At 38.2% G+C, this 24873-nt stretch overlaps 1 protein-coding gene across 1 annotated transcript in view; it reads right to left on the bottom strand.

Annotated features, from left to right (window-relative positions):
- Positions 1-1972: 1972 nt before the first annotated feature.
- LOC111345463 (uncharacterized) overlaps positions 1973-24873 on the bottom strand; it is a 32615-nt gene continuing 9714 nt past the window's right edge. Inside the window, 10 exon segments of the mRNA XM_088737951.1 lie at positions 1973-2882; positions 4118-4309; positions 4551-4699; positions 5087-5263; positions 5525-5955; positions 6234-6289; positions 6292-6773; positions 7058-7281; positions 19617-19814; positions 20034-20144. Coding sequence (XP_088594077.1) covers positions 2746-2882; positions 4118-4309; positions 4551-4699; positions 5087-5263; positions 5525-5955; positions 6234-6289; positions 6292-6773; positions 7058-7281; positions 19617-19814; positions 20034-20144 — 2157 coding nt within the window. The 3' untranslated portion in view covers positions 1973-2745.

Genomic DNA, 24873 nt, shown 5'->3' with positions numbered 1-24873 from the left:
GCATTGATGCTATCTCGTAACAAGCACGGATACCACACAAGTAGTACGCTGCAGCCGTTCCTTTGTATAGGAAAGAAAGTGAAATTCATCCAAGCACGTGTTGTATGGGAAAGTGAAACAGGTGCGCTTGGATAGCGGTGGAAAGCCCCCCCAAAACGCGGCAATTATCGAAAGGAGAGGAATATATATATTATCTAACAGAGATAGAAATTCGGAGGTAAAAAACCTGAGAATCTTTCAGACATAAAGCGAGTCCCGTTGCTTATCCTTTCATGTGATAATGAGTTTTATTTCACATGCAAATTAATCTGTCTCTATGACTGGTTGAGGAAATAGCCTATTTTGTACGCGAATAAATCAGGTAAGTTTCTAAAGAACTGTGGTGCTGCGTCGGTGTGTGTGTGTGTGTGTTTGGGGGGGTTTGGGTAATTTGGTTATATCAACTAAGCTGAAATCGTAAATTGGCCACAGTAAAGAGTTAAAAAGCTGACGTTTCGAGCGTTAGCCCGCTCTGACCAAGGGCAAATGCTCGACAAGTCAGCTTTTAAGCTCTTTACGATGGCCAATTTACATTATCGACTTAGTTGATAAAACCAAATTATTCCGTACATGAACAGGTACCGTTAGGAATAACTAAATAAAAATAGTTTTTCTCCAAAGAGTTATTTTCCCGCAAATATGGTAAATTTTTGATTTGAAACAATAGGGTTACGCGCTCGATAGTACTTAAGCAAGTTTCTTGTAAGGGTTTTTTGATCACATCCTTGCTAACATCCTTGATTTCATCTGGTATTACGAAGTTGAGTACACTAGAGGTCATGTCAATTGTTGGCCTGACCTAAAATAAGAGTTTACTGTGGAACCAGAACGCTGTCTCATCCTTCACGTTCGTAAAAGCTCACTCGAAGAGGTTGCCTGTACGAGGGAATCGTAACAAGTTCCCGTTCTCGCTGCTGAGTCGTCTCTACTAAGCTAATTCCCCCCGTTATTGTTGTGCCTTCCGCGACAGTCAAGTTTGTGCGAGAGAAAACCTATCGTCACAAAATGACATTTCACACACGCTGTTCAAATGTTTCCTCGTATCTATCACAGAAAACACTACCTAAATTAAAAAGCTGCCACTTTTTAATGAAACCTTGATTTTTAGTCAGTTTCTCACGTGAAAAACAGCTCTAAAAACAGCAACACTGTGAGAATACTTGCATTTTAGCTGCCTGATTGGAAAATGTGGTGCCTTGACTGTGCCACCCACTCGCTTCCTTTGTTGAATTTGAATTATGTTTGAATATTAGATTAGTCAGCGTTATTGTCTGTGAACATGCAAATTCAAAATTTGAGAAGACTTTTTCTTATTTGTGGTATTGCTAATATATCTCAGGAAATGTTTGCTGAAAAGGGAGACGGTGTTTAATATAACATTGAAAAAAACAATCAACATGGCGGCCGTAACCATATTTCTCCCATTGGTAATTTCAGTTTCGGTATTAAATGACACTGAGGGAAATAGACCATACCTTGCTTTGCGTGTGTTTTGCAGTAGGCCAAGTAGCCCAGCAGTTGGACCTCACTGAAGATGTAGATGGACATTCTTACAACATGAAAATCGAAAATTACACGATCTAATTTTGGAACGGCGGAAGACAAGATCAACATGGTAGCGAAGCAAAAATCATAGTGGCAGAACAGAGAATCGAGACACGTTTTACTCTACCATAATAATAAAATGCTCATTATTCTCTCCTATACAGTTTGTAAATGAAAGTAATCGAAACCAAAACGTAAAGCTATTATTTTGGTCTCTGGGTTGTTTGTTATTTTCAGGCACAATTCATGCTAAGTATATCTGTGCATGTATTAGGTCGCAACTGTGTGACTATTAATTCTCTTCATAAAATTAACGATCAATGCAACAAGCACTTTCGACAAAGATGAAGCTCTATCGACGATGGATGAACTTGAAACAACACCAGTGCCGCGGATAAAAAATAGTTTTACTCTTATTCAACTATTTTGAAGAAGGTTAAGCGAGTAAATAAATTGCCTGTTTGTTTTTTTTCGGTAAAATTTAGCCCCCAATCCAGTGTGGCGATGAATTCTCTCTATAAAATTAATGATCAATGCAACAAGCACTTTCCAAGAGGATGAATGTGTGTGTCATGGGGAGGTGAAAGGCAGGGTCCTGAAGTAATGTAGAGCATTCTTACACACCTTCCTATATAATTTTCATTGTGCTTTTACTCTAGGTTCATTAGAGCTGTTGCGTACCGATGGACCGATGGACCACAAGGTGGCTTTGTGGCTACATGGGCTGGGATAACAGAAGACCACTACCAGCCTGTGTTTACCATAATATCACAACAAAATACCAGTCACAAAATACCAGAGGTTTTGCTGCTGCTCATGACAGAGAGTAGCATAGTACACATAATCAAAACTATGGCGCGATTCTTCTACACTGATTTCACATACAGTCTTTTGTGTCTCGGTAAACAACAATTTTCAAATTGATTTTCATGGGTGGTTGTTTCTTGTTCTATTGTTTGGTAATGTATGGACTGTGAACCAGAAACAGCGTAGGTTCTACATGCACACTAGTTTGACTAAATTTAAAATTTCACCTTGTTGTAGGTACAATGCAAATATTGTAAGTTGATGAGTACAGTACAATGCAGGCATGGAAAATTTGAAGTAAAAAGGAAAATTTTACCACGCAGAAAACCTTCCTGTGACAAAAGCTTGGTCACTTTATTTTTTGCAACGGCTTTTGTGACTTCGCAATGGTTTTTGGCATATTGAGCAATTGTAAGGTCGTCTTGAAGTGGGTTGACTGCTGCTTGGGGTATTGTCACTCATAGACATCTGTAGTTTAGCCTGCTCTGCTTCTGTAAAATAAATAAATTTTTTTAATTATACAACAACAAACATATGAAACATATGTATGAACTGCGGTTATGAAACGTATATGTGCACGATCCTTCGCAGTAAAGCACTATTTGAGCAATAATGAAAATCAGACCTGAAAAAAATTTCAGGCCTGTACGGGATTCGAACCACTGACCTCTGCGATACTAGTGCAGCGCTCTACCAATTGAGCTAACAAGCCAACTGGGAGCAGGCCATCAAATTAATTCGACATAAACCCGTAGATGATAAATCAAACAACAACAAACATATGAAACATATGTATGAACTGCGGTTATGAAACGTATATGTGCACGATCCTTCGCAGTAAAGCACTATTTGAGCAATAGTGAAAATCAGACCTGAAAAAAATTTCAGGCCTGTACGGGATTCGAACCACTGACCTCTGCGATACTAGTGCAGCGCTCTACCAATTGAGCTAACAAGCCAACTGGGAGCAGGCCATCAAATTAATTCGACATAAACCCGTAGATGATAAATCAAACAACAACAAACATATGAAACATATGTATGAACTGCGGTTATGAAACGTATATGTGCACGATCCTTCGCAGTAAAGCACTATTTGAGCAATAGTGAAAATCAGTACAGGCTGAAATTTTTTTCAGGTCTGATTTTCACTATTGCTCAAATAGTGCTTTACTGCGAAGGATCGTGCACATATACGTTTCATAACCGCAGTTCATACATATGTTTCATATGTTTGTTGTTGTTTGATTTATCATCTACGGGTTTATGTCGAATTAATTTGATGGCCTGCTCCCAGTTGGCTTGTTAGCTCAATTGGTAGAGCGCTGCACTAGTATCGCAGAGGTCAGTGGTTCGAATCCCGTACAGGCCTGAAATTTTTTTCAGGTCTGATTTTCACTATTGCTCAAATAGTGCTTTACTGCGAAGGATCGTGCACATATACGTTTTATTTAATTATGTTAGTGCATTTTTAGTTTGTTTGTCTGTTTGTTTCGCATGCTTTTACCATGGAAAAAACATGTAGAAGACATCCTCCGTGGAGACAATCAGATTGTGCATTACCATGATGGCAAACTTGTTCCCAAGGTCTATCTTTTCCCCAGCTCTAGTGGGTGGGAAGAAGATAGACCCTGAGGACAAGGTTGCATGACAGTTGGTACGGAGAACATTATGTCATATTTGAACATTGAGCTTCATGAGCTTTGAAGAGTCAAAGCAAACTAACCTGGTGGAAATAGTGACGTTTTCTTTATTGCCTTTCTTGCCTGGTAAAGCTTTACAGCATCCTCTTTATTTACTCTGTCTGGGAACTGCCGGTTGAGGGGTTCTGGTACCCATGCTGCATACTTCTCATGTACTTTCTTCATTTCTGCCTTTGGCAAGGTGAAGGGAAGATTCTTCAGTGTGTCAACATACCCTGAAAAGATCACAGCCCAATTCATATAAAATGTCGACGTAATTTGAAAAACGTGCAACAGTGTTTTATCAGGTCTAAGGAAACAAGGTGAAGCAGAGTCCTTTACACAAGATGCTGGTCAATAGTACTTATCATGGTAAAAAGAGTGATCTGACTCATAATTAACAAAAGAGCACAACATTTCCTACACTTAGTTCAGTGTAGCCACTGTACTTTTAAAATCATAATGGTCAATAATTACCATAGCTAGGTGGGGATGCCACCTCTCTAACAACCTCTTCTCCCAGTTTAGATTTTGGATAAGTCACCCGAATGTATTCTTTTCCATCGCTTGATGTTTGGGTTTCTCTTCTGAGGTTTTCATTAAAATGCAAGCTTGCCAGTATGTGCCTAGAAATTTTACTTTAGATGAGCGAAGACATGAAAATCTGAAAATGAGATTGTGTATGATAATGGTTGGAACACAAGGGAAAGAACCAAGGAAAGGAATTAAGGGGATGGGAATGTGATAAATGATAAAAAATACTGTTTTGTGAAGTTGCATACATTGTAGACATGTTGCATGATGTCTAGTCAATAGATCATGTGTAACATTTAGCAGTCACATACCCATTCATTTTCAAAAATGACAGTTTTGAGCTAAAAGTGCAATACAAAACACTACTTTGGCAATAAAACTTCCAGGAATACTACATCTGCAGAGTGTAAAAGGAAAAGGATAAAATATTGTATGCAACATAGTTAGGTGGGAGTCACTGTAATACAACATACACATACCTGCAAAAAGAACCTAACCAAGAGTAACAAATCAACTTGGGATGCCAGTTGTTTAGGGTGGCATGGAAGCCTTCTAGGCAACTTGTCTGGGCATCTGGTGAGAGTTTCTTTATGTCATTTAGAAGGATCTTCTTTGTCAACAGCAATTTCAATTTGTCATATGCTGCAGTGCCTACCAAATTTAACAATTTAACAAATTTAACAAATTTAACAATTTTAAAATGACACACTACATTGTACATTGTTGAGATTAGAGGATGTAAAGTATGCATGAGCTCATTTGGCAATTTCAAATGATAGACTTTATCCCAAGAGTGTCATCATCAAGTCATTTAACTCCACACAAAGAATATGACAAGGAGAATTGAAGAGAAGTGTAGCCACATGGGTACTGATACTGTATATCATCAAAAACAACGAAAAAATTCCTCATCAACTCTTATCCACTTTCTGGGTTCAAGTTCTCCATGATGACACTGTCGATAGAGTGGATCTGGGTGATTAACATGTTTATTACTGACATGGCGCATAAATGAATTCCATTTGGCAATGATAAGAGACTCAAAGCCAGCTTTTGTTGAAGTCACGCACCAGTAGACATGTCTACGTATTCCTTTCATCCAATATTTGATTATTTCACCTCCTTTCTCTTTACTAAAAATTAATATCTTCTTAGTTAATGATCTTGCCACATGCCAAATATCATAGTAATGCCTGGTATTGACACAATTCTCTCGAATCCACTTTGCTATGCCCCTGTGCCGATCACACACAAAAATAGCAATTGTCAGACCAACACGCTGCAAATAGGAAAAACATCTCTTTGCCCCCTCGAGTTCTGTCTGTTGGCTGCCACCAGTTTCATTTGCCTGAGTAATAAAAGGAGAAATATAAGGGAATGAAAGGTTACTCACTACAATTATAATTGTAACTTTCATGTTAATCTTTTTTTAAACAAACATAACTCCCACTGATAATAAATAATAATCTAGTAACTGGGAATGTACTACCAGTTAGAATACCCTGAAAATAGCATCGTGATAATACTCTAAAGCAATGCAATAATATCATGCAATGTCATTAATATTTTTTACATTTCTAATAACAATTGATGATAATTTATTCTTCCAAAAAGAACTTCTCTTACCTGAACTAATTCAAAGTGGACGATTTTCATGATTGTGGTGCTGAACATTGTGTAGACCCATATTTGGCAGAGTGCCCCACTGAATCAAACCGTCCATCCCCAGTCCAAGCAACATTTTTTAACTTTCTGATCTTGCTGATGAGATTGGCTTGGTATATTTCCCAATGATGAAGAACAACTGGAACTAGGAATGACTTCTGGTGCCTAAAATAGGTACGGGCAGAGAATGCATGGAGCCCCATGTGGCGGAAAACCAGCAATATCTTGTTTATAGATGCTCCAGCCATCAAGACTGCAAAGTTCAACAAGATATTGCCAGCAGGATATTTTCCAAGAACAGTAGGCTGGGATTTCTAGATGTAGTTATCATGGCATTTTGAACAGCTCTGTGTTACAGTAACCATGGTCCCATCTTGCTTCATCCTTGCTGTAGGATTGCTTTCTTTACACTTGAAGCAGAAAAGTGTGAAAATATGAAGCAGCATGCTGTAAAATCCAATGAACTTGGGTTCATCATATTCAGGAGTATCTGCATCAACTCTGCAAAATAAAAGGCATGGCTGAGTCTTTTCAATAATATACTCAAGTTACATAACGAATTATTGTGAAGTAGAACAAACAGTAAACTCAGATTTATACCCAGTAGCTACTTATATGTTTTGAGGGTGAGAGAAGATTGGATGTGAGAGTGAATTGATGAACATGAGGAGTAATGGATGGGAAAAAAGACTATTTTCCCTTTGTCCTTTCCATAACTCCCTAAGTGTCTCAATCCACTCATGCAAGTGGTATAATTCCAATGAAAGCTACAATAGTAGTCTCACCTGATATCTTTTTCCATGCTTTCTTCTGAGAGATTCTCTTCCTCTTCATCATCCTCAGTACCTTCAGCTTCTGTGGAACCTCCTGCCTGTGACTCCCAGTCCCGATCCTCATTCTCTGTTGCCATATCTGTATCAGTCCCAGTGCTTGACCAGATAAATAAATCTTTGGACCCACTTTCCTCCTGCACATCAATTTCCCCTTCAGACGCTGTTTCAATTACTTTCTATAATAACAAACAAACAAGAAGGAATAAATTGTCCAGTGCTAGTGAGAGTGAGTAGCACTAGGAACACTTGAATCAAGTTCAATATAGATACTATTCTTTCGCCATTATACAAAGCTACAAGAAAGCATAAATAGGTTTTGTTTAGCACTCACACTTTTGAGCTCTCTTATCTCCTTTTCTGTTCCTTTACTATTCTCCTTAGACGCATAGTTTGCTTCTTCTGATTTTTTAATTTGGATTTATATACACAATCTACACAAGAGCTGCCTTGCAATGGTGTTACGTTGGGGGATGGAGTTGTGAAAGAAACAGGTGTTGTATTGACTGGCGTAGCACAGGTATTGTTGGTGGAGTTCAAGGCGACTGGAGAAGTGAAAGGAGTGGTAACAGAAACAGTAGCAGTTGAGGTATTGGTGCTGGCGGAACTTTCATCAATTGGGCTCATGCACACATCTGTTGCGATGTTGAACGGATTCTCTTCATTTGTATCATCATCATGATCATCTACAAGGTTAGTCATTGATTCTTCCCTGGCCTCATCAACCTTCTTTTTCTTCGCCTCCAACTCATGAAACTTAAATTTGTTTTAACTTAAATTTGCCCGAGTGGCCTCGCTTGAGATAATGTATTCTTTTGAATTTTGTACTGGAGAACGAGGCCACCCTGCCAAATTTATATGTAAACAAAAGAATTTTAATCCGGAAGCCATTTATGAAAGTGGTCTAATGAAAGTCAAACAACCTGACGTCACAGGTAAAGTTCACGTGACCTTTTGGCCACGCGTTGGAGGGGACAAATTTCAAGCCAACTTAGCGCGTAGTTTAAACGAAAACTATGTGTTTATAATTATTTTCAACGATTTTAAACTCTCGAACCGTTTGTTATATATATCGAACTAGCAGAAAACAACAACAAAAAATTTCATGTCATATACACTTTAAAAGATTTGAAATTCGGTATTTTGAAATAAGATTGTTTAAATGACTTATGTAAATTTTATATGTCGCGTTTAGTCAAGGTTATCATAGGCTTAGTCAAAACTACTTCAACGATTCGTCTCTTAGGTACAGATATTTACAGGATACAACATCCCCTTCACTGCGTCTGTGGTTTCCTCTTGCCGCACATGTTCGCGGTGCAGTGATTCTTTTCAATATTGATTGTTCGAGTCAGAAAGTTTATTTTACAGGTGAGCTCAGTTCCTCTGAAAGACAAACCTTAAAGAAAAACCTGACTCCTCTGTCAACTGTTTTAGTGTTACAACGGTTTTTGTAACAGCTCTTCAAATCAACAAAATCTATGGCGCAGAATTACGCCGTTGAGAATTAGCTTATGCACTATTTTCACCAGCACTTATCTCTTCAACTGATGCGATGTTCCTATTCAGTGACTATGATCTCATTTTATCTCTGTGAAATAACCTTTCACCGCGGTTGTTATCGTCCAATAACTTACTATTCCTCTTCCCTAGCTTTTTTTGTGGCTATATGTTCAATCGTTTGCACTGTGATAGTTAGGGGGACGAGTGGTAAAGCTTCGTGTACCTTCGCACCTTCTAGAAAAGATAGCAAGGACATTCTTTTCATCGATGTGACGGGTGACACTCTCAGCCCTGAGGTTTTGGCATCTACATGATCCATCCGCACAAGAAAGTGAGCGTCTAGGAGTTCGGACGTTTTTTCGCTTCTCCATAACACGAGAGGACAGAAAGGAACGTCATAATGGACAGCACCCGTCACCTTAAGCTTGTGAACCAGTGATTTGCATTCTTATAACACTCACAAAGAGCTTCAAGCAAAGTGTAGTCAAGACTGCCATCCACGCTGTTAAGGCGGCTGTCTGAGACTCTTTATGTAAGTTAATGCGTCCCTACTTAGCATCAACAAAGGGTTTTCTAATGTAGGCGATGCTACTCTCAGTCGAGCGACAACTCTTTTTTGTTTTGTTTTCTTTTTGTTCATTTGTTTGTTTACCTTGTTCCTAAAAGACTTAGAGACATTTAAAGTTCACTTTCGTATTATTTGGGATATTTCTTTATTTCTTTTAAGCCATGTTATCGTTAAAAACGTTATCTTCAAAAAACACTATCGTTAAAAACGTTCAAGAATAAAGGCTTAATTCTAACTTGGTCCAAAAAATAGACCGGAAAATGCGTGAAATTTAACGACGAAACCTTATCTTCAGCTTTCACTTTGATTGTCAAATTTGTAAAATTTGATTCTTCGAGGAAATGCTTAAAAAAAAAACACCATCTGCACGAGAGTTCCCGTTCGGCTATGCTAGTACTGTACTCTGCTTGAATTGCTCCATATTGTCATTTAGTAATAATCTCTTGGAAGAGGTATGTGGCGACAGTAAAGAGGATGGAGTATAAAATTATAATTACAAAATGGCGCGTAAAAGAATTATGCAGCAATTGCTTGGGTGTTAGCGTTTATAACGACGGCCTTATTTTTGGCATCAGCTGTTGCTGGCGTCACGGTTATGAGGTCTTCCTATTTCTGGATGTCATCTACGGCCTTTGTTGGCTAACTAGAACATCCGTAATGGTGAGGTTTTATGGCAAAGTTTATTTGGCTTCGAAGTCAAAAGCCATGTCAACCTAGCCAAGTGAGCGGCCCGATGAAAACCGAAATAGAGAGGAAAATTTCCTACACTGTGAGCCTGCTGTCAGTTACTGTTTTTATTGCTACGGCTCCTTTATTAGTTGTCTTTCTCGCGGTAAAAGGTTTTTCGATGGGCAGAGATCGTGCTTCAGATAAACTCTCTCGTAGATCCTGTGCTCTATTTTTATAAAAACAAACGTTATGGCATATTTGTTCTTCAGGTGTTTCGATTCTTAACAACCAAGGAAATGGATTCAAAACATGACACGGGACGTCTTGTAACACGACACCGGCATCCATTTTTGTTCTTTGGTGCTAAAAAACCTGTAGATTGCAAAAACGTCCGTCCTCTCAGGCGCACAATTTCTTGTACGGAAGAGACATATCGACGCGAAAACACAGGGCTGAGAGTGTCACACGTGACATGTCCCACTGATGGAAAGAAGCCATTGCTCATGAAATTAAAGCAGTTGACCGAGAAGTCAGATTGAATTTTAATTTTTGTCTTTCGGCGGTTATGAGTTCACCAGGAAAATAAACTTTCTGAGTTAAACAAATAATACCACTCTCGAAAGAGAAACACTGCACGGCGAACATGAAAATTTACGAAAGAAGTCCTTGTGTATGTTGTGCGGTAAGCGAAAACCAAAGATGAAGGGGATGTTGTATTCTGTAAATATCTGTACCTGAGAGACGAGTCGTTCTTTTAGTTTCGATTAAGCCTAAGATAACTTTGATTAATTTGCATATTCGATTTTAACTATTGACATTTACTTTTAGAACAGCTCGATCTTCACGCTTGACGAGTCATATCGCTATTAGATACAGCTAAAAAGAAATGAAGATACAAATAAAAAGAGGCTACCCTTTCATGCAGTCCTTGTCAGGAAAGAGGACAAAAATCGAACTCTCCTCAGCGTACGCTCATGGATTCTGCATTTTAATTTAAAAAAATTCAATACCTAACGTTCTTATAGTTCGGTTTTGAAACAACCCAACCGGTTTGGAATGTTAAATTCTCAAATTGATTGGTAGATCGTAGCTGGTCAAACTCCTTGCGCTACAGTCGTCGGTTCGGAGCTCCTTGAGGTCGATGAATTAGCGTGAATCGTCATTCTTACTCAATTTTTTTTTTGCCATTCTGTAAACAATCAAACTATGCAAACTAGCCTAAATTTAAAAGTCTGCAAATCTGCGAGATCTAGAATCGTTTGATATTTTGTTTTAGTTGACCACTTTTCCGCCTTCTTTTTTTATGAACAAAAGGTTAAACTCCCTCTCCTTTTTTAGGGACATTCAAGATCGTATTAATTCCTTTTTATTTATCATTTTCTCGTACTAAAGGGGTTTAAATACATTTAATTTGATAATGCATTAAGTGGAAGCTTGGAGTTTATCATTTTGGAATGAGGATTTGCCGGTCGAATATTGACCACTTTCAAAAATGGCTGCCGGATTAATATTCTTTTGTTTAAATTTAAAGTAGCCTTTCTGGCCTCGCTTGAGATAATGTATTCTTTTGAATTTTGTACTGAAGAACGAGGCCAGAAAGGCTAATTTAAAATTAAACAAAAGAATATTAATCCAGCAGCCATTTACGAAAGTGGTCTATTGGCAGCGTCGCGGAAAGGGTAGCTCGGAGTGGCGCAATAGACCTCAAGCAGCAGCGACGCCGAGGAAGAAGTCGATTACAAAAGGAAATTTAAATTTTAAACAGAAGTTCGCCAGTGGCTGGATATGTTTATCGGCTCTTAGGGTGGCCACCATCTCAATTTCACCAAAAGTATTTGGCCAGTGTCGAGTTTCAAATGGAAACTTAAATCATTTTCCTTCGTAGCTTCTGTCCTTAGACCACCCAAATCTTGGCAATTTTACGTTATTGTTTAGCAAAGAATGGCTAAGAAAGATTTTTTTTTCTGACGCGTCCCCGTCGCCGTCGCCATTGCCGTCGAGATTTCTTTAAAACATGCAGTTCTCTCGATGGTTTCTACATGAAAATACTAGCTTGTTCATCAGAGGTTTTTAAACATGGCTGAGAAGTGGTAATTTCCCTTTAGAAATTACATGGAACAGAGAAGTGCAACACAAAGAAAATTTACTATGTCATCTAAACGAAATAACTTTGAATTAACATTTTGTTAAAGAAACGAATTTTAAATCCTTTGACGATTCACACGCAACTTATCTTATTGCCTCATTTTGTTGTAATGAGACGAAAGCAGAGGTGAGTTGATGGGTCTAGGAAAAAACTTGAAAGAAAACTTGAAATGGGATATCGAGCATTCTTTTGGGCTCTAGTCGCATCCTGCGTGCTTCACAACAGAACAGAGCGCAATCAAGGCCTCTCTATTTTTTACACAGAGCCAGGAAAATAAAAAGGGTTCTATTGCTTTATGACATAATTACATGCGGGCTCCATGACCTGATAAAGCGTCCACTCGAAAGCTGAATTGACCAATCAAATAGACGATGCGCACTATGTTTATTATGTTATAACTTGCGAACAATACGCTTTTCGTGTTACATCTCACTTTCACATATTTATGTAAACATCTTTCAAAACAAAACATAAGATATATAAAACACAAAATTCAAAACAAGTTCTGCCCGAAACCGGGCAACCGTCTGTGGGCAAATTTTAGCGTATTTGTAGACGTAAGCTATGAATATAACGACAAACATCAATTCTCGCTGAAAGAATCGCTAGGAGTCGATGGTTATGCAATGACGTAAAAATGGTATAAGATCTCCCTTTGAATTATATATTTAAGAGAGTTCAACTCGATATATTGGACGAGTGTGCACCGTGAACGATTGAGATATCGAGTTGAATACGAGAGGAAAATTGTATATGTTCTAGCGCCATGTAATGTATTGTTTATCATGGAAATACCTTGACCTTTTCACATCCACATCCATCCAAGTGCCAAATCTTCCAGCTGTCGATTTTCGTTCTCAGCTGCAAACCAATGACATTACTAAAGCCAACTATCTTTCGGTTTTTCTCAGTTTAGTTTTTCGGGTTTCTTCCGGTAGAAAACTTTCAACGTCACTGTCTGTGAGCAATACGCATCTTTTATTGCTGTTAGCGGCTATAATCCAAAAAATGGAAAACCTCGACAAATGACATTGGAATGAGAACGATGTACACTTTCCCATTCATTCATCAACCTGAAATAGTAGCAAAAAAGTAGAGTGACTTGTCATCAGCAGCTAAATCACTTAAATCGTAAGTCGTAAATCAGTTTACGAAAGAAGGCCAAATATAAGCTGACAAATAACCAAGTATACGCTTACCACCGAGTTGGCTATGATAATCTCATATTCGGTAAGCCTGATTGGATGAAGTAGCCTAAATCGTTAGTCTTATCGTATTTTACGCAATCTAAAACGAAAATTAGCTTTGCCTCTAAGTTTTAAAAAATCTACAAATTCTGGAATTTCCAATAATATTTGCTCCTTTTTTTCGTCCATTGAGACTGATTGAAACAAAAAAGGATTAACATTTTCTAAAAAGCAGCCTTCCCACCGTCTCATTTGAATATTCGATTCTATGTGGCGTGGTCCAAACAAAGGGGCCAGAAAAATGTCGACGCAGTACGCGAACGATTGATTTTTCCATTTTTTGTTACCTTAACAATAAATAATCATCTGATTTCTGTAGAAAAAAAAACTGTAGTGATAGAATGTGGTTAAGTTGATATGTTTTAATGGCCATTTTACTTGGCTGTTGTATACTGTCGCGAGAGGTTTTTCTACTAAAAAATATAAATTCAACCATGGCTTTATGAACGAGTAAGCATACTAAATACGTAAGATGTTTTTTTCCACTAAAATAAAAATGTCCCCGAGATAGCGGAAAATACCATGGTCTGAGTGACCAAAAAACCAAAGGACATAGGTTTGAAATTAAAGATAACCCACGTGAATAGAAAACACCCATAAATGGGAACCTTACACTGTTTGAGCAGATAAAACCTTCTAAGAAGTTACGGGATGATTACATAAACACAGACATCGAGACTGGCTCGACATAAAATAACATCTTAACTACACAATAGTAATGTAGCAGTACCAACGAATTAATGAATTAAACGCGAAACAAGACTTTATCTAGATCTGTTTTACAACAGCTTTGGAGAGGTTTTCTTAGTTTGACATGGTAATTAGAGTTTAATCTACTGAGTTGATGAAGATGCAAATTGGCCATCGTAAAGAGTTTGTTAATTCAAAACAAATGACGAAGGGCTAACTCTCGAAACGTCAGCTTTTAAAGTGTATATGACACGAAATTTTTTTCTCTTGTTTCTTGTAGTTGGATTTCTATAGAAAACGTTTCGAAGCCTTAAAAGTGCTGTAAAACTCTAAAAAGAATTTTTTTTCTTTTAAAATACCCGCAATTTGCCTTCAAATTTGCCCCGGTCATCGCGCGGCCTAAATCGCACATGACGTCACATTTTGTACCCAGATTATTCAAACTCAATGGAACTTTCAGAAGAGTCGGTCTCAAAGGAATCATAAGAATCACTGAATATCTTTGCCTTTCAATGCACTATCTATCTACTACGAAGTACTGCAGAATCCTTTTAGAGACAACAGACCTTCGCGGCAAAGGTACACAATGTGACGTCACGAATAACTTCGACGGCGATAAACTAAGTCCCAGTCTCAGAGACAAATTTGAAGACAAGTTGCGCGTATTTTGAAAGCAAAAAAAAAGAAAATGCTTTTTACATTTTTCCCAGCACTTTTAAAGCTTCGGAACGTTTCCTATAGATATCTAACTACAAGAAACAAGAGGAAAAAATTTCGAGTCAGAAGCACTTTCAAAATCTTTCCGATGGCCAATTTACATTGTCAACCCAGTTGATAAAACCCCAATGACCTTGTTACTCCTACCGACGAGTGGAGCTTAACTTTAAGACCTCCTACCCTTTATATGCTTCAACTATTTTAAATATTTATATTTCCTCATTTTGAATGAAGGTTGGATTCTACCAAAAGTGATACAAGAATTTGTTTTAGAGAGCTTAATGGAAATTTTACGCCAAATATGCTCTTGACAACTATAACATGGTGTAGGACATCTGACTTAGAGCCTGTTTGGTTTCTTTGGTTGTAAGTCGTAATCGGTCAGGTTACTTGGCCAAGCACTGAAGGGAACCTTGTTTCCTTCTTCGGCCCTCTTTAGGCCCCCAGTGGTATCTCTTATGGCCTTTTCAAGTTTTTCCAAATCAGGAACATCCATTGGGCTGTAGATGCAAAAAAATAAATAATTGTTATCTCATTTTTCTTGAATTCTTTTGAAAGCCAAAAAAAGTTTATACCAGTAACAAACGAATTTGTTTTTGATGAAAAAAAAGGAACACGTATATTTTTACTTACACAACTTCCATTCCAGCATCTTTCATGATCTGCAGCGCCTTTTCGTTGATATTTTCTCCGTCAGGAGTCTTAGGCCATATAAAGTATAGCCTCTTTACTCGGGCCTATATGCAAAAGTAGCAAAGAAAGTGTGGTAGATTAGTCAAACATATTGGAGCTGATCTCACTGTCAACCTCGAGTGAGAGGTGCCCCTGGTAATTGTCATGGATTTTCCAAAGCCAGGCTTTTGCATGTTTGCTGCTTACTTATGGGTCGTTCGGAAGGAAATAGGGAAAGATGACTCTTACGAGACTTGGCGTGGGTGACTGCCGAATGTATTGGGTTAAAACTTCATTATCTGGGTCAGCTTGACTGCCAATAAAGCTTTTCTGAGACCTTAACAATTTAAGGATATTAAGCAAGACAGTTACTTTACAGAAATATCGTACTACTTAAGAAATGGTATTTCCTCATAAAATCACTTCCACAGCTTAAGGGAGTAACTTTGAAAACCTTAACCTTCGTCGCGCGATTCTCACCTGAGCAAGATTTTTCACTTCATGAAGACTTGGGAAGTGAGTTGAAAACGCGATAAAATCGCGTCCTTCGCTTAAACGAAGACAAATGGCGTTTTCTAATGCAGACATTTGCATCGAATCATCGTCCTCGTCATTGTTGACACCTCTCGGATATCCGTTGTACGATATTGCTGATATCTGAAAGTCGTAAAGAAAAGATTAATTGTGCATGTAACATAGATACTAAAAAGTCATTTTTATGCTTAAAACATGTAATTAACCATAACTTGAATAAAGGACCCCAGAATTTTTCAATAGGCCGACAAGATTCCTAAATGCGAAAGGAAGCAGGCTCAAATTGAATAGTTTTTTTCCAAGCTTCCTACATGTGACAATATCAGTTCTTCAAGTTTATTTTTATGTGATATCTAATTAGTTACAATTTGTCTGAATAAATGAAATAGAAACTCGACTGTGATAGGGGCTTGACATGTAGTTTTTCTTCAAGCCTTATGCTTTGTGCTTTATTTCGTTTTTAAAAATTTCATTACTTTGTGAGAAAAAATCTATCTTTATTTCTATTTATTATGAGTCGTTTTCATCTTCGTAGATTTTAATTTTTGGGCCCAAAAACAGTGCTGCCAAATTTCAAGGAAGGTCGCCTTGTATGTTAGTATGGAAAAGCCAAGCATAGCGCATAGCGGTCAGGGCAAACGGAAAACGACAAAACTGGAATTCTTGCACTCCGCATTCAACCATTTTAACACGTAGTTGTGAGATTAAAAGCAAAAATAAACATGACATAAAATTTTCCAATACATACCTTTAAGGTTTTAGAATCTATCAAGATTGCTCCTTGATGGTTTTTCAAAGCTCTTGTGCTAGCAATGAGGGCCAAGAACAGAAAATAGTGCGTCCATTTGTCCAGTAAGATCTAGAAATCCAAAGCCAAACAGTTGGGGTTACTTAAGAAAATACAGGTTGTGCTCCGATGCCACAACTACTACTCAAAGACTCTGTGGTTAGTTCGGCCATCAGTTATAAAAGGGTTAATATAATTATTTTATAAACTAAAACAACAGAAACGTTACTAGCTTCTAATTTAAAAACTTGGCAGTAGAGATGCAGACGTAAGAATTACAGACCTTGTCCTTTAACTCTCTCGGCCATGGACTTAGTAGATCCTCGCTCCTTAGTTCTTCAGTATTTTCCCTCAAGGCTTTATAGACACCTGTCGGTTCACCCGTTAGGTTCACCCGTTCCAATATGAATCTAACCCTCTGGATCAGGCCGTCCTCAAAGTCTTTCAGTGTTGCATCCTCACCTCGCCTCAGCGGCCTAAAGTGGCGAAATGAGATTTCGCTGTTAATTAACGAAAATGTGAATACGAATATAGGCAAAAGGCTGCAGAGACAGTTTGTGATATCAAGGAAAACTGTTTCCTCCCTTCTATGCATTGTGGTTACGAGCATTATTTAGAGTTTGGTAATAAAATGAAGTTTAGTTAAGCTTTTAATTAAGGGCAAAGCCTACGAAATCTTTGCAGTTCCCATACATTTATCTGACTGTGGGGTGAAAAGATCTTATGTTGATTCCTTAGCATTGTACTACAGATCCGATAGATTGCTTCTTTATTCATTTGTGAGTGTTAACGTTCCTATCACAAATAAATGAAAATTGTTATTCAAAGTTTTTTTTTTTCAGTCTAACAAGAATCATTACTTACGTGACCCAAACATTGGCTGCTTCAAAGAGGGCGCTTGACTCTTCGTATTTGTCTTTAAATGATAGATAGTATACTTTGCGGATACCCTTCTACAGCAGAACAAGAGACGGTCATATTATACTAATATGATATGATACCAATATGATGATTATTCAAACCTTTTGCAGAGAACTGAATTACAGGTTTGTTACAATGAGATTTTGTTAAGGTTGAGAACAGACGTCGGCATTTTCTCAGGCGCCTCTGGCAGCCGCTTCAGTCTATATCGATCTCACCTTCCCACCCATCCCACCCCAGGGAGGACACCCATTACACAGTAATCTCGTGTGTGGGAAATTAACGTCTCCTACCCCAACCCTGCAGGAGACGGGAACTCCATTTATTCGTCCCTATCCGAGAAGACTAGAATATCTAACCATTTCTTGATGTTATAGAAAGGTAGTAAATTCTTCTCAATTATCTTAAGACTTTGAGTGTTGGTCCGGCCGGGGCTCGAACCCTCGACCTCCCGCACAACAGTCCAGCGCAGTATCCATTGGGTTAACTGGGCGGCAGTTATATCTTAATTATTACTTTTAAACTGAGGGAAACAAAGGCCTTGGCCACACTTATTCGTTTTGAAAATTCTCCGTTTTCATATCGACGAAAACATAGAAAAATATTTCTGCCCACACCAGCGTTTTCGAAGCGTTTTCACTTGTCCATACTAAAACGACCGAAATCGATAAAACGTGTGGGACCTGAGATTTGGCATGCGTGAGAGCAGTCTCGTTCCCCATAAATTTAACTTGTGTTATGCAACTTTTTGTGGCTAATGAGGCCGTTTAACTTCGAAGGCTAAGACACAAAAATATTCAAATCTAAGGTGAAAAAGTCGCACTGAATCAAAGAGAAACGTTTACCAAGGAAGACTTTTAAGGCTAGAACGACGATGAAGTCGAATTGCTTTTAAAAGTCGCCAATGCGTACACAGTTTCGAAGGCCTCAGGAAATATTGATTGGGTGTCGTTTCTTGGACGTCTTTGCAAAACAACGACGTAAAAATCACTAAAAAATGTGCGTGGTCTGAGAACGCAAAGCATTTCGAACTCAACGCTGCTCTATACCTTATGCTCAGAAGTTAAGATGTGGCACTGTAAGAGACGGTAAACACATGTAGCAAGTTCGTAAAATTCTAACTAAATATAGAACTTCATCTTTTAATTCACGTCTTCTTCGACGGTTTCTTCTGTTCGCTTCGGGTACGTATTTAATCCCCTAGGTTTTAAGGGCAAAAGTTTGCTTTCCTACACCTACAATTGACTAGCTGCCGTAACAAGGCTTAGAAGTTAGCTTAGTAAGCCTGCCAGTGGGATAGACTTCAAATAAACTAGCAAAGAAATAAGGCTGGGTATTAAAATTTGTCTTAAAAACTGGTAACTCACGGGCTCTCGCTGATGCAAGCCCAAAACATAGTGCAAGATAAGCCAGCTTTCGAAAATCTTGTGTTGGTGGTTAATTCTTAACTGCTTCACAGAACCATTATCGGAAGATACGAAAACATGAAAAGTATATGAATGCAATAGAACCTTTTCTAATTTCTCATACAGGTTTCAGGATGCCAAGGTCCTCGATTAGCAGCCCCACCTGACAGAAGTTCACTATCTTAACTTTAGTAGATATAGCATTGAAGACGCGCTCGGATTGGCTACTCAAACTCCGAATACACTTTGCTATTCCGAGGTGGCACTTCCGAGCAATTCGTGCGGGATTTGCGTCATAAAATATTGTGGTCCTGTAAAAAATGGGCTAAAATCATGTTTTCGTGCTCTAGTCTCGCTGGTTTGGAACACACTGAAACAGAAAATGTAGGTTTGAATAAGCGTTCCAATTGGCTATTGAAACTCGAAATATCCTTTGCTATTCATTTCCGTGTAACTTCCAGAAGATTTGCACCCGAAAATATTGTAATCGTTTCAGGAATAAATGATTAAATAATGTGTTTTTGTGCAACATTATCTCATTGTTTTAAGTTATGCTAATCTAATACTAGTCGCAGCTCGGTAAATATCCACCACTAGCCATCTCCACTTCAAATATGAATAGATAGCTATACTTTTTTCCCCGAAAACACTTACCGCTATCAGCATTTTCGCGCACTCTTTACACGGATACATTGTTACAAACGCAATTGAACCTTCAAGATCAGTTTGGCCTGTGAGGAGCACAGCATTGGTTTCGGCGTGGACAACAAGATCATCTTTTGTTCTTTTTTCCCAGTTCTTGCTAGTGTTTTCGGTTCCGGGAGGAAATCCATTGTACCCGGTGCTTAAGATCTGCCGAAGGTTAGAGGAAGTTAGTCTGTGAAAGGAAGGGTTCACTTGTCGCAGTTTTCAGTCCAAATTGGTACTATAACACCGGCATAATCTTTAATATAGGCGTCCTGCGACAACGTACACGTTTCTTGTTCCCGTAATGCTCTTTAAGCATGGTAATTTTATTCAGTGTATATTCCCTTACAGACATTACAAACAGTAGCCAACAATATTAGTCACCTTCAGGGATTCTGGATGTACAATAACGCATCCCACTTGCAGGTTTGGGTCTTTCGACCTCATGGAGACACAGAATGCCATATCCCGGTAAAACTCGACCCACGTCGGCCGCTAGCAATGCAAGACAGAGAACTTTAGTATATGAAATTCTATTTTTCTCAGTCTATTTCAAAACTAAAGTGCCATGGAATTCAATGAAAAATCAAGAATTATAATTTTTCTGCTCGTTTGTCGCATATAGATCACTTATCTAAATGGGACAAAGAAAAACTCTGAGGCCGCTCGAATGTGTTCTCTGAAAAGTCAATACTTTTACTATCTACTGCATCGTGATCTTTTACCTTTATTGGTGGGTGATGGACCTTCATTTACTCAGTAATTATCTTTTTACTAATTAATTATCTTTTAATTTTCGAAAGTTGTATGAAGTAGGCAGATACGGATTTCAATTTGCTTAGATAAAACTTTTTTCAACTTAATTTTGTAGCAATTTTTGCATTGCGTTTCATCGCCCGAGCTTTTTCTTTAGGGGAATTTTTCCCCTTCCTCGGCTAAAGGTTTGAAATGTAGTTAGCATTTGGTAATTCAGTAGAGACGATAAGCAGCAAGTCACCAATCAAGTCGAGTTTCCTATAGTAGTGCGTAACCCGTTTTACAGATTATTTTGTGTCACGCAACGGCTTGCTTTGAAGCCACACAGCCCTTGAACTTTTTAATTTCGTTCTTAGAAAATGAAGTGTATGGCCGTTTCATGTGAATTTTTACCTAAAGAAATTTACTGCGTCATTGTTTTAGATTAGTAAAGAAGGTTCCAGTTTCGTCCATTCTCAGTCAAAAGTGATACGGAAGATACCTCCGTGTGAAGAGTAACAGGTAGAGTAACATCTTTTTCCCCATGGGATGCTTACTAAGTCCAACGTAACATTGGTACATACTTAAAAAGGAAAGGGGTTCATACCCATTGTCAACAAACCTTAAGTAACATGAAACAACAGTGAAATCTGGGAAAGAATGAGACCTCTATTGCCAAGTTATCGCTCGAATTCTCAGGATAGATTATCCTAGTCGAGGCAGATAATATTATCATGGACTCTCGATCTGTAGCGAAATGTTTTAATTCCTGTTTTGCTGATGTAACAAATCACGATACGCAGTGTACTATCAATGATGGGCGGTGATCGGTTAATATATGTTTTTTCTCTAAACACAGTTGGCACTGAATACATTATTAAAAACATATTTATTAATCTAGATCCCAGGAAGTCGGTATGGACAACATTTCTTCACACCTACTACGCCTATCTGCGCCGTGCATTACAGATAAAGCTTTCATCACGACTCAGTCAATACCCACTGAATGGAAGAGCAGTGATGTCATCCCTGTGCACAAAAAGAGCAGTAAATCTGAAAAATCTAATTATCAACCCGTTTCTATCTTGACTTCGTTTCCAGCAGTCTTTGAGAAGACTATTTTTGATCAGATGTATACTAAAATAGCTCCTTTGCTTTCTCAATATCTCTTTGAATTTTTAAAGAGTTATTTCTGCTCTAGTGCTTTATCAAAGGTGACAGGGGGCTTGGGTACTAGCCTGGATGCTAAGGATTGCTATTGTTATTTGTCTCAGCAAAGCATTTCATAGTGTGAAGCATAACCTCTCGTTGGTCAAACTAAAACCGCACGGTTTTTAAACTATTGCTCCCAACTTAATTCGTAAGCATTAGAAGGAACAACGCGAAAGGATCAAGATTGAGGGTATGTGTTCCGAATGGGTACGTGTCATGGCAGGTGTCCACCAAGGATCTCTACTTGGTCCATTGTGTTTCAACATATACTTAAACGATATGAGCTAGAGTGTCCTGAAGATGACACTAAGACTATATGCCGATGACACCACTGGATATAATCATGATGTTTCGTATTTACCTCTACGGTTCATGGCAAATGAAAACTTGTCCACGTTGACTACATGGTTCCACCTAAATTACCCTCATGGTATGGTGCAGAGCGATAGACTCGAAGATACTAACCAATATATCTTAAGAACCTTGTTACAGACTATAAATAAAAGCCACAAAACCTTACTGAGTCTTGTAGGCATGAATACTTTGTAACACTTTCGTTATTGCCAAGCTCTGGTGCTAATTTATAAATGCCATAACTCAACAGGTGAATTGTCTGAGTATAAGGGATGTGTCAAGGGATAAGGGAAGTAACTTGGTAGTCCTAGCAAGCTCTGGAATAAGCTACCATTTAACAATTGGTTCATGCTTTAGCGTGCACTATCAAGATATGGAGCACGCGGGAAGTTTGGAGAGCACGAAAGAAGCGTAAGAGTTGCCCGAGGCGATAGCCCAGGGCAACTTTAGCTTCTTGAGTGCTCTCCAAACTTCCCACGTGCTCCATAACTCGATAGTGCACAGCTGAAAGCATGAACCAATTGTTTTAGAACATAGCCGGTGGAATTGTGCATCAAATCTGACGCGAAAAACAGACAACAGTATCAACTGAAGCGAATCGTGACGGCGATTCTCCTTTTCCGTTGTTTTTCTATTTTTCTTCCTCATTTAAGAACTCTAGCCCAAGGGAAAAGGTTGAAAAATTGTCTTCGTTTTGGTACTAGTAGGCCGAGTCTCTTGTTGTATCCATCATTGTCGCGAAATATATTATTTTTCCCCGCGCTAACAATGGCTGCTCGCGCAGAAAAAAAAAATTTCTGGCGAAGCGATTTGCTCACCCTATTAGCGTGCACTATCGGGATTTTGAGCACGTTTACGTATACTGAATTTGATTGCGCGGCTCTCCTAGCTATGTTCTAATGTACATTAGAAACTCCGATTGTCCTAAAATGATTAAAAGGCTCTTCATAGATTCAACTTAAAATCTTCATACTAGTTTTTGTATTGCATATGTCAATGTTATTTTATCATTATTAATTTTCTCTCATCTATTTTACTCTTTGCTCTTATAGTTTCTGTCTTCGCTGAATATTTTTCCAAATTTTAACTCTTTTTTAACCGATAGATTGTTTTATAAGTTTTCAAATGGATTTTTAATTATTTTGTTTTTCCACATATACACGTTCCAACGAGTTTTTGGTAACTCTTAAAATGTTTACGTGTACAATAAAGAACGACAAAGAACTAGAGGTTTGTGACTGATCTCGTTGTTCAAATTTACATACATCACACCATCAACACTTTTATTTACCTAAAGTTTCACTATAGAATTGAACAAGCAAAGCACCGATAGGCAGCTTCACAATGAAGACAATGTAATAAAAACTATTGTGATTTTTCTATATTTTTTTTAATCATTAAAACGAAAGAACTCGAATGACTCCGAATAAATGGAAATGATTATATATGAAAAGTTTACGACTAACTATGTCCCAAAACCCTAACTAGTATTTTCACGATAAATGACAATAAATCAATATTTCTGCCATAATTTGTACAATGGTAGAATAATTTGAATGGAACCAATTCATTCATCACTCTTTAAAGCTCAGCCGGTCGTGTCAAAGAACGAACAAAACACGAGAACTAGACCGAAACCGGAAAAATAACACTTGAATTGTAGCAAAACCTGAACCACAGGGGTTCGAGCCCCGGCCGGACCAACACTCAGGGTCTTAAAATAATTGAGAAGAATTTGCTACCTTTCTATAACATCAAGAAATGGTTTGATATTCTGGTCTTCTCGGATAGGGAGGAATAAATGGAGGGTTGGAGGCGCTAATTTCCCACACACGAGATTACTGTGTGATGGAAGTCCTCCCCTGGGGTGGGATGGGTGGGTTGTTTAGGAGTCTCGTTACTGGAACATTAGTTCTGTGAGATCTCTCCTGGCGAAGTTAAAAATTAATTAAAAAATTAATAAATTTTCCCCTAAAAGAATGTGCACTCAAGGTTTATGGCAATTCCGTTTGCTGTCTGCGACTTCAGCTCATGTTGGGTAGTTTTTGCAGAGTTTAAGTGTTTTAGCACTTTCTGTAAATTTTAGGAGGACTCCGCAAAAGCTTCAATTTGAAATTGAAGCTGAGTCAGAGGAAACTAATTTCGCTGAAGGAAAATGTGTGCCGCGAGTAAACAATATAAACGGGTGGTGATTGAATTAGTGCGCACGGTTCGATGCTGTTGCCTTTCAATTTATTTCGTGATGCGGTCTTACAGTGATATTCAATTAATCAAACGTAAGTTCCCACAATCAATAGAAAGTGTGGTTTATTGCTTAACTATAAGATTAGTCATCGTTGTTGTCTGTGATCATGCAAATTCCAAATTTGATCAGATCCAGCAATTTGTGCTTACGGAACTTTCAGGAAATATTTTTTTGCATTATTCAAATACTGAATGTCGTAGAGGAAAGTTAATGCCTTTAATATTTATTTTGAGTACGATTTGAGTCGCACAATACTGAAAAGGCCCATTTTTTTAGGCTGCACGAACCTTGAACATTTTAATTTCGTTCTTAGAAAATGAAGTGTATCGCCAAACAATGTGAAGTTTTGCATATGGACAACGTCACTGTCTAAGATAAATTGAAAAAGATTCATTTTAACTCAGAGTTGATCATGTCAGATAATTTTTTTTCCGTGAGCAAGTGTCGTTAAGGAGACTGAGCTCCACTGCTCTGGTAATGACCAAGGAAGTAAAGCCACATGTACGGATTAAAATCCTCGACACAATTTGGTGGCCTCGAGGGAAGTAGAACACACCGCACGCCATGTGTGTGTTTGCGGTAGGCCAAGTAGCTCTGCAGTTAAACCGCATTAAAGATGTAGATGGACATTGTTACAACTTGAAAATTGAAAATCACACGATCTAACTTTGGAAGGGC

The sequence above is a fragment of the Stylophora pistillata genome, chromosome 11 (genome assembly GCF_964205215.1).
Source record: "Stylophora pistillata chromosome 11, jaStyPist1.2, whole genome shotgun sequence".
Taxonomy (NCBI): domain Eukaryota; kingdom Metazoa; phylum Cnidaria; class Anthozoa; order Scleractinia; family Pocilloporidae; genus Stylophora; species Stylophora pistillata.
The sequence above is the reverse complement of the archived record's forward strand: the minus strand, read 5'-3'. Positions and strand labels throughout refer to the sequence as shown.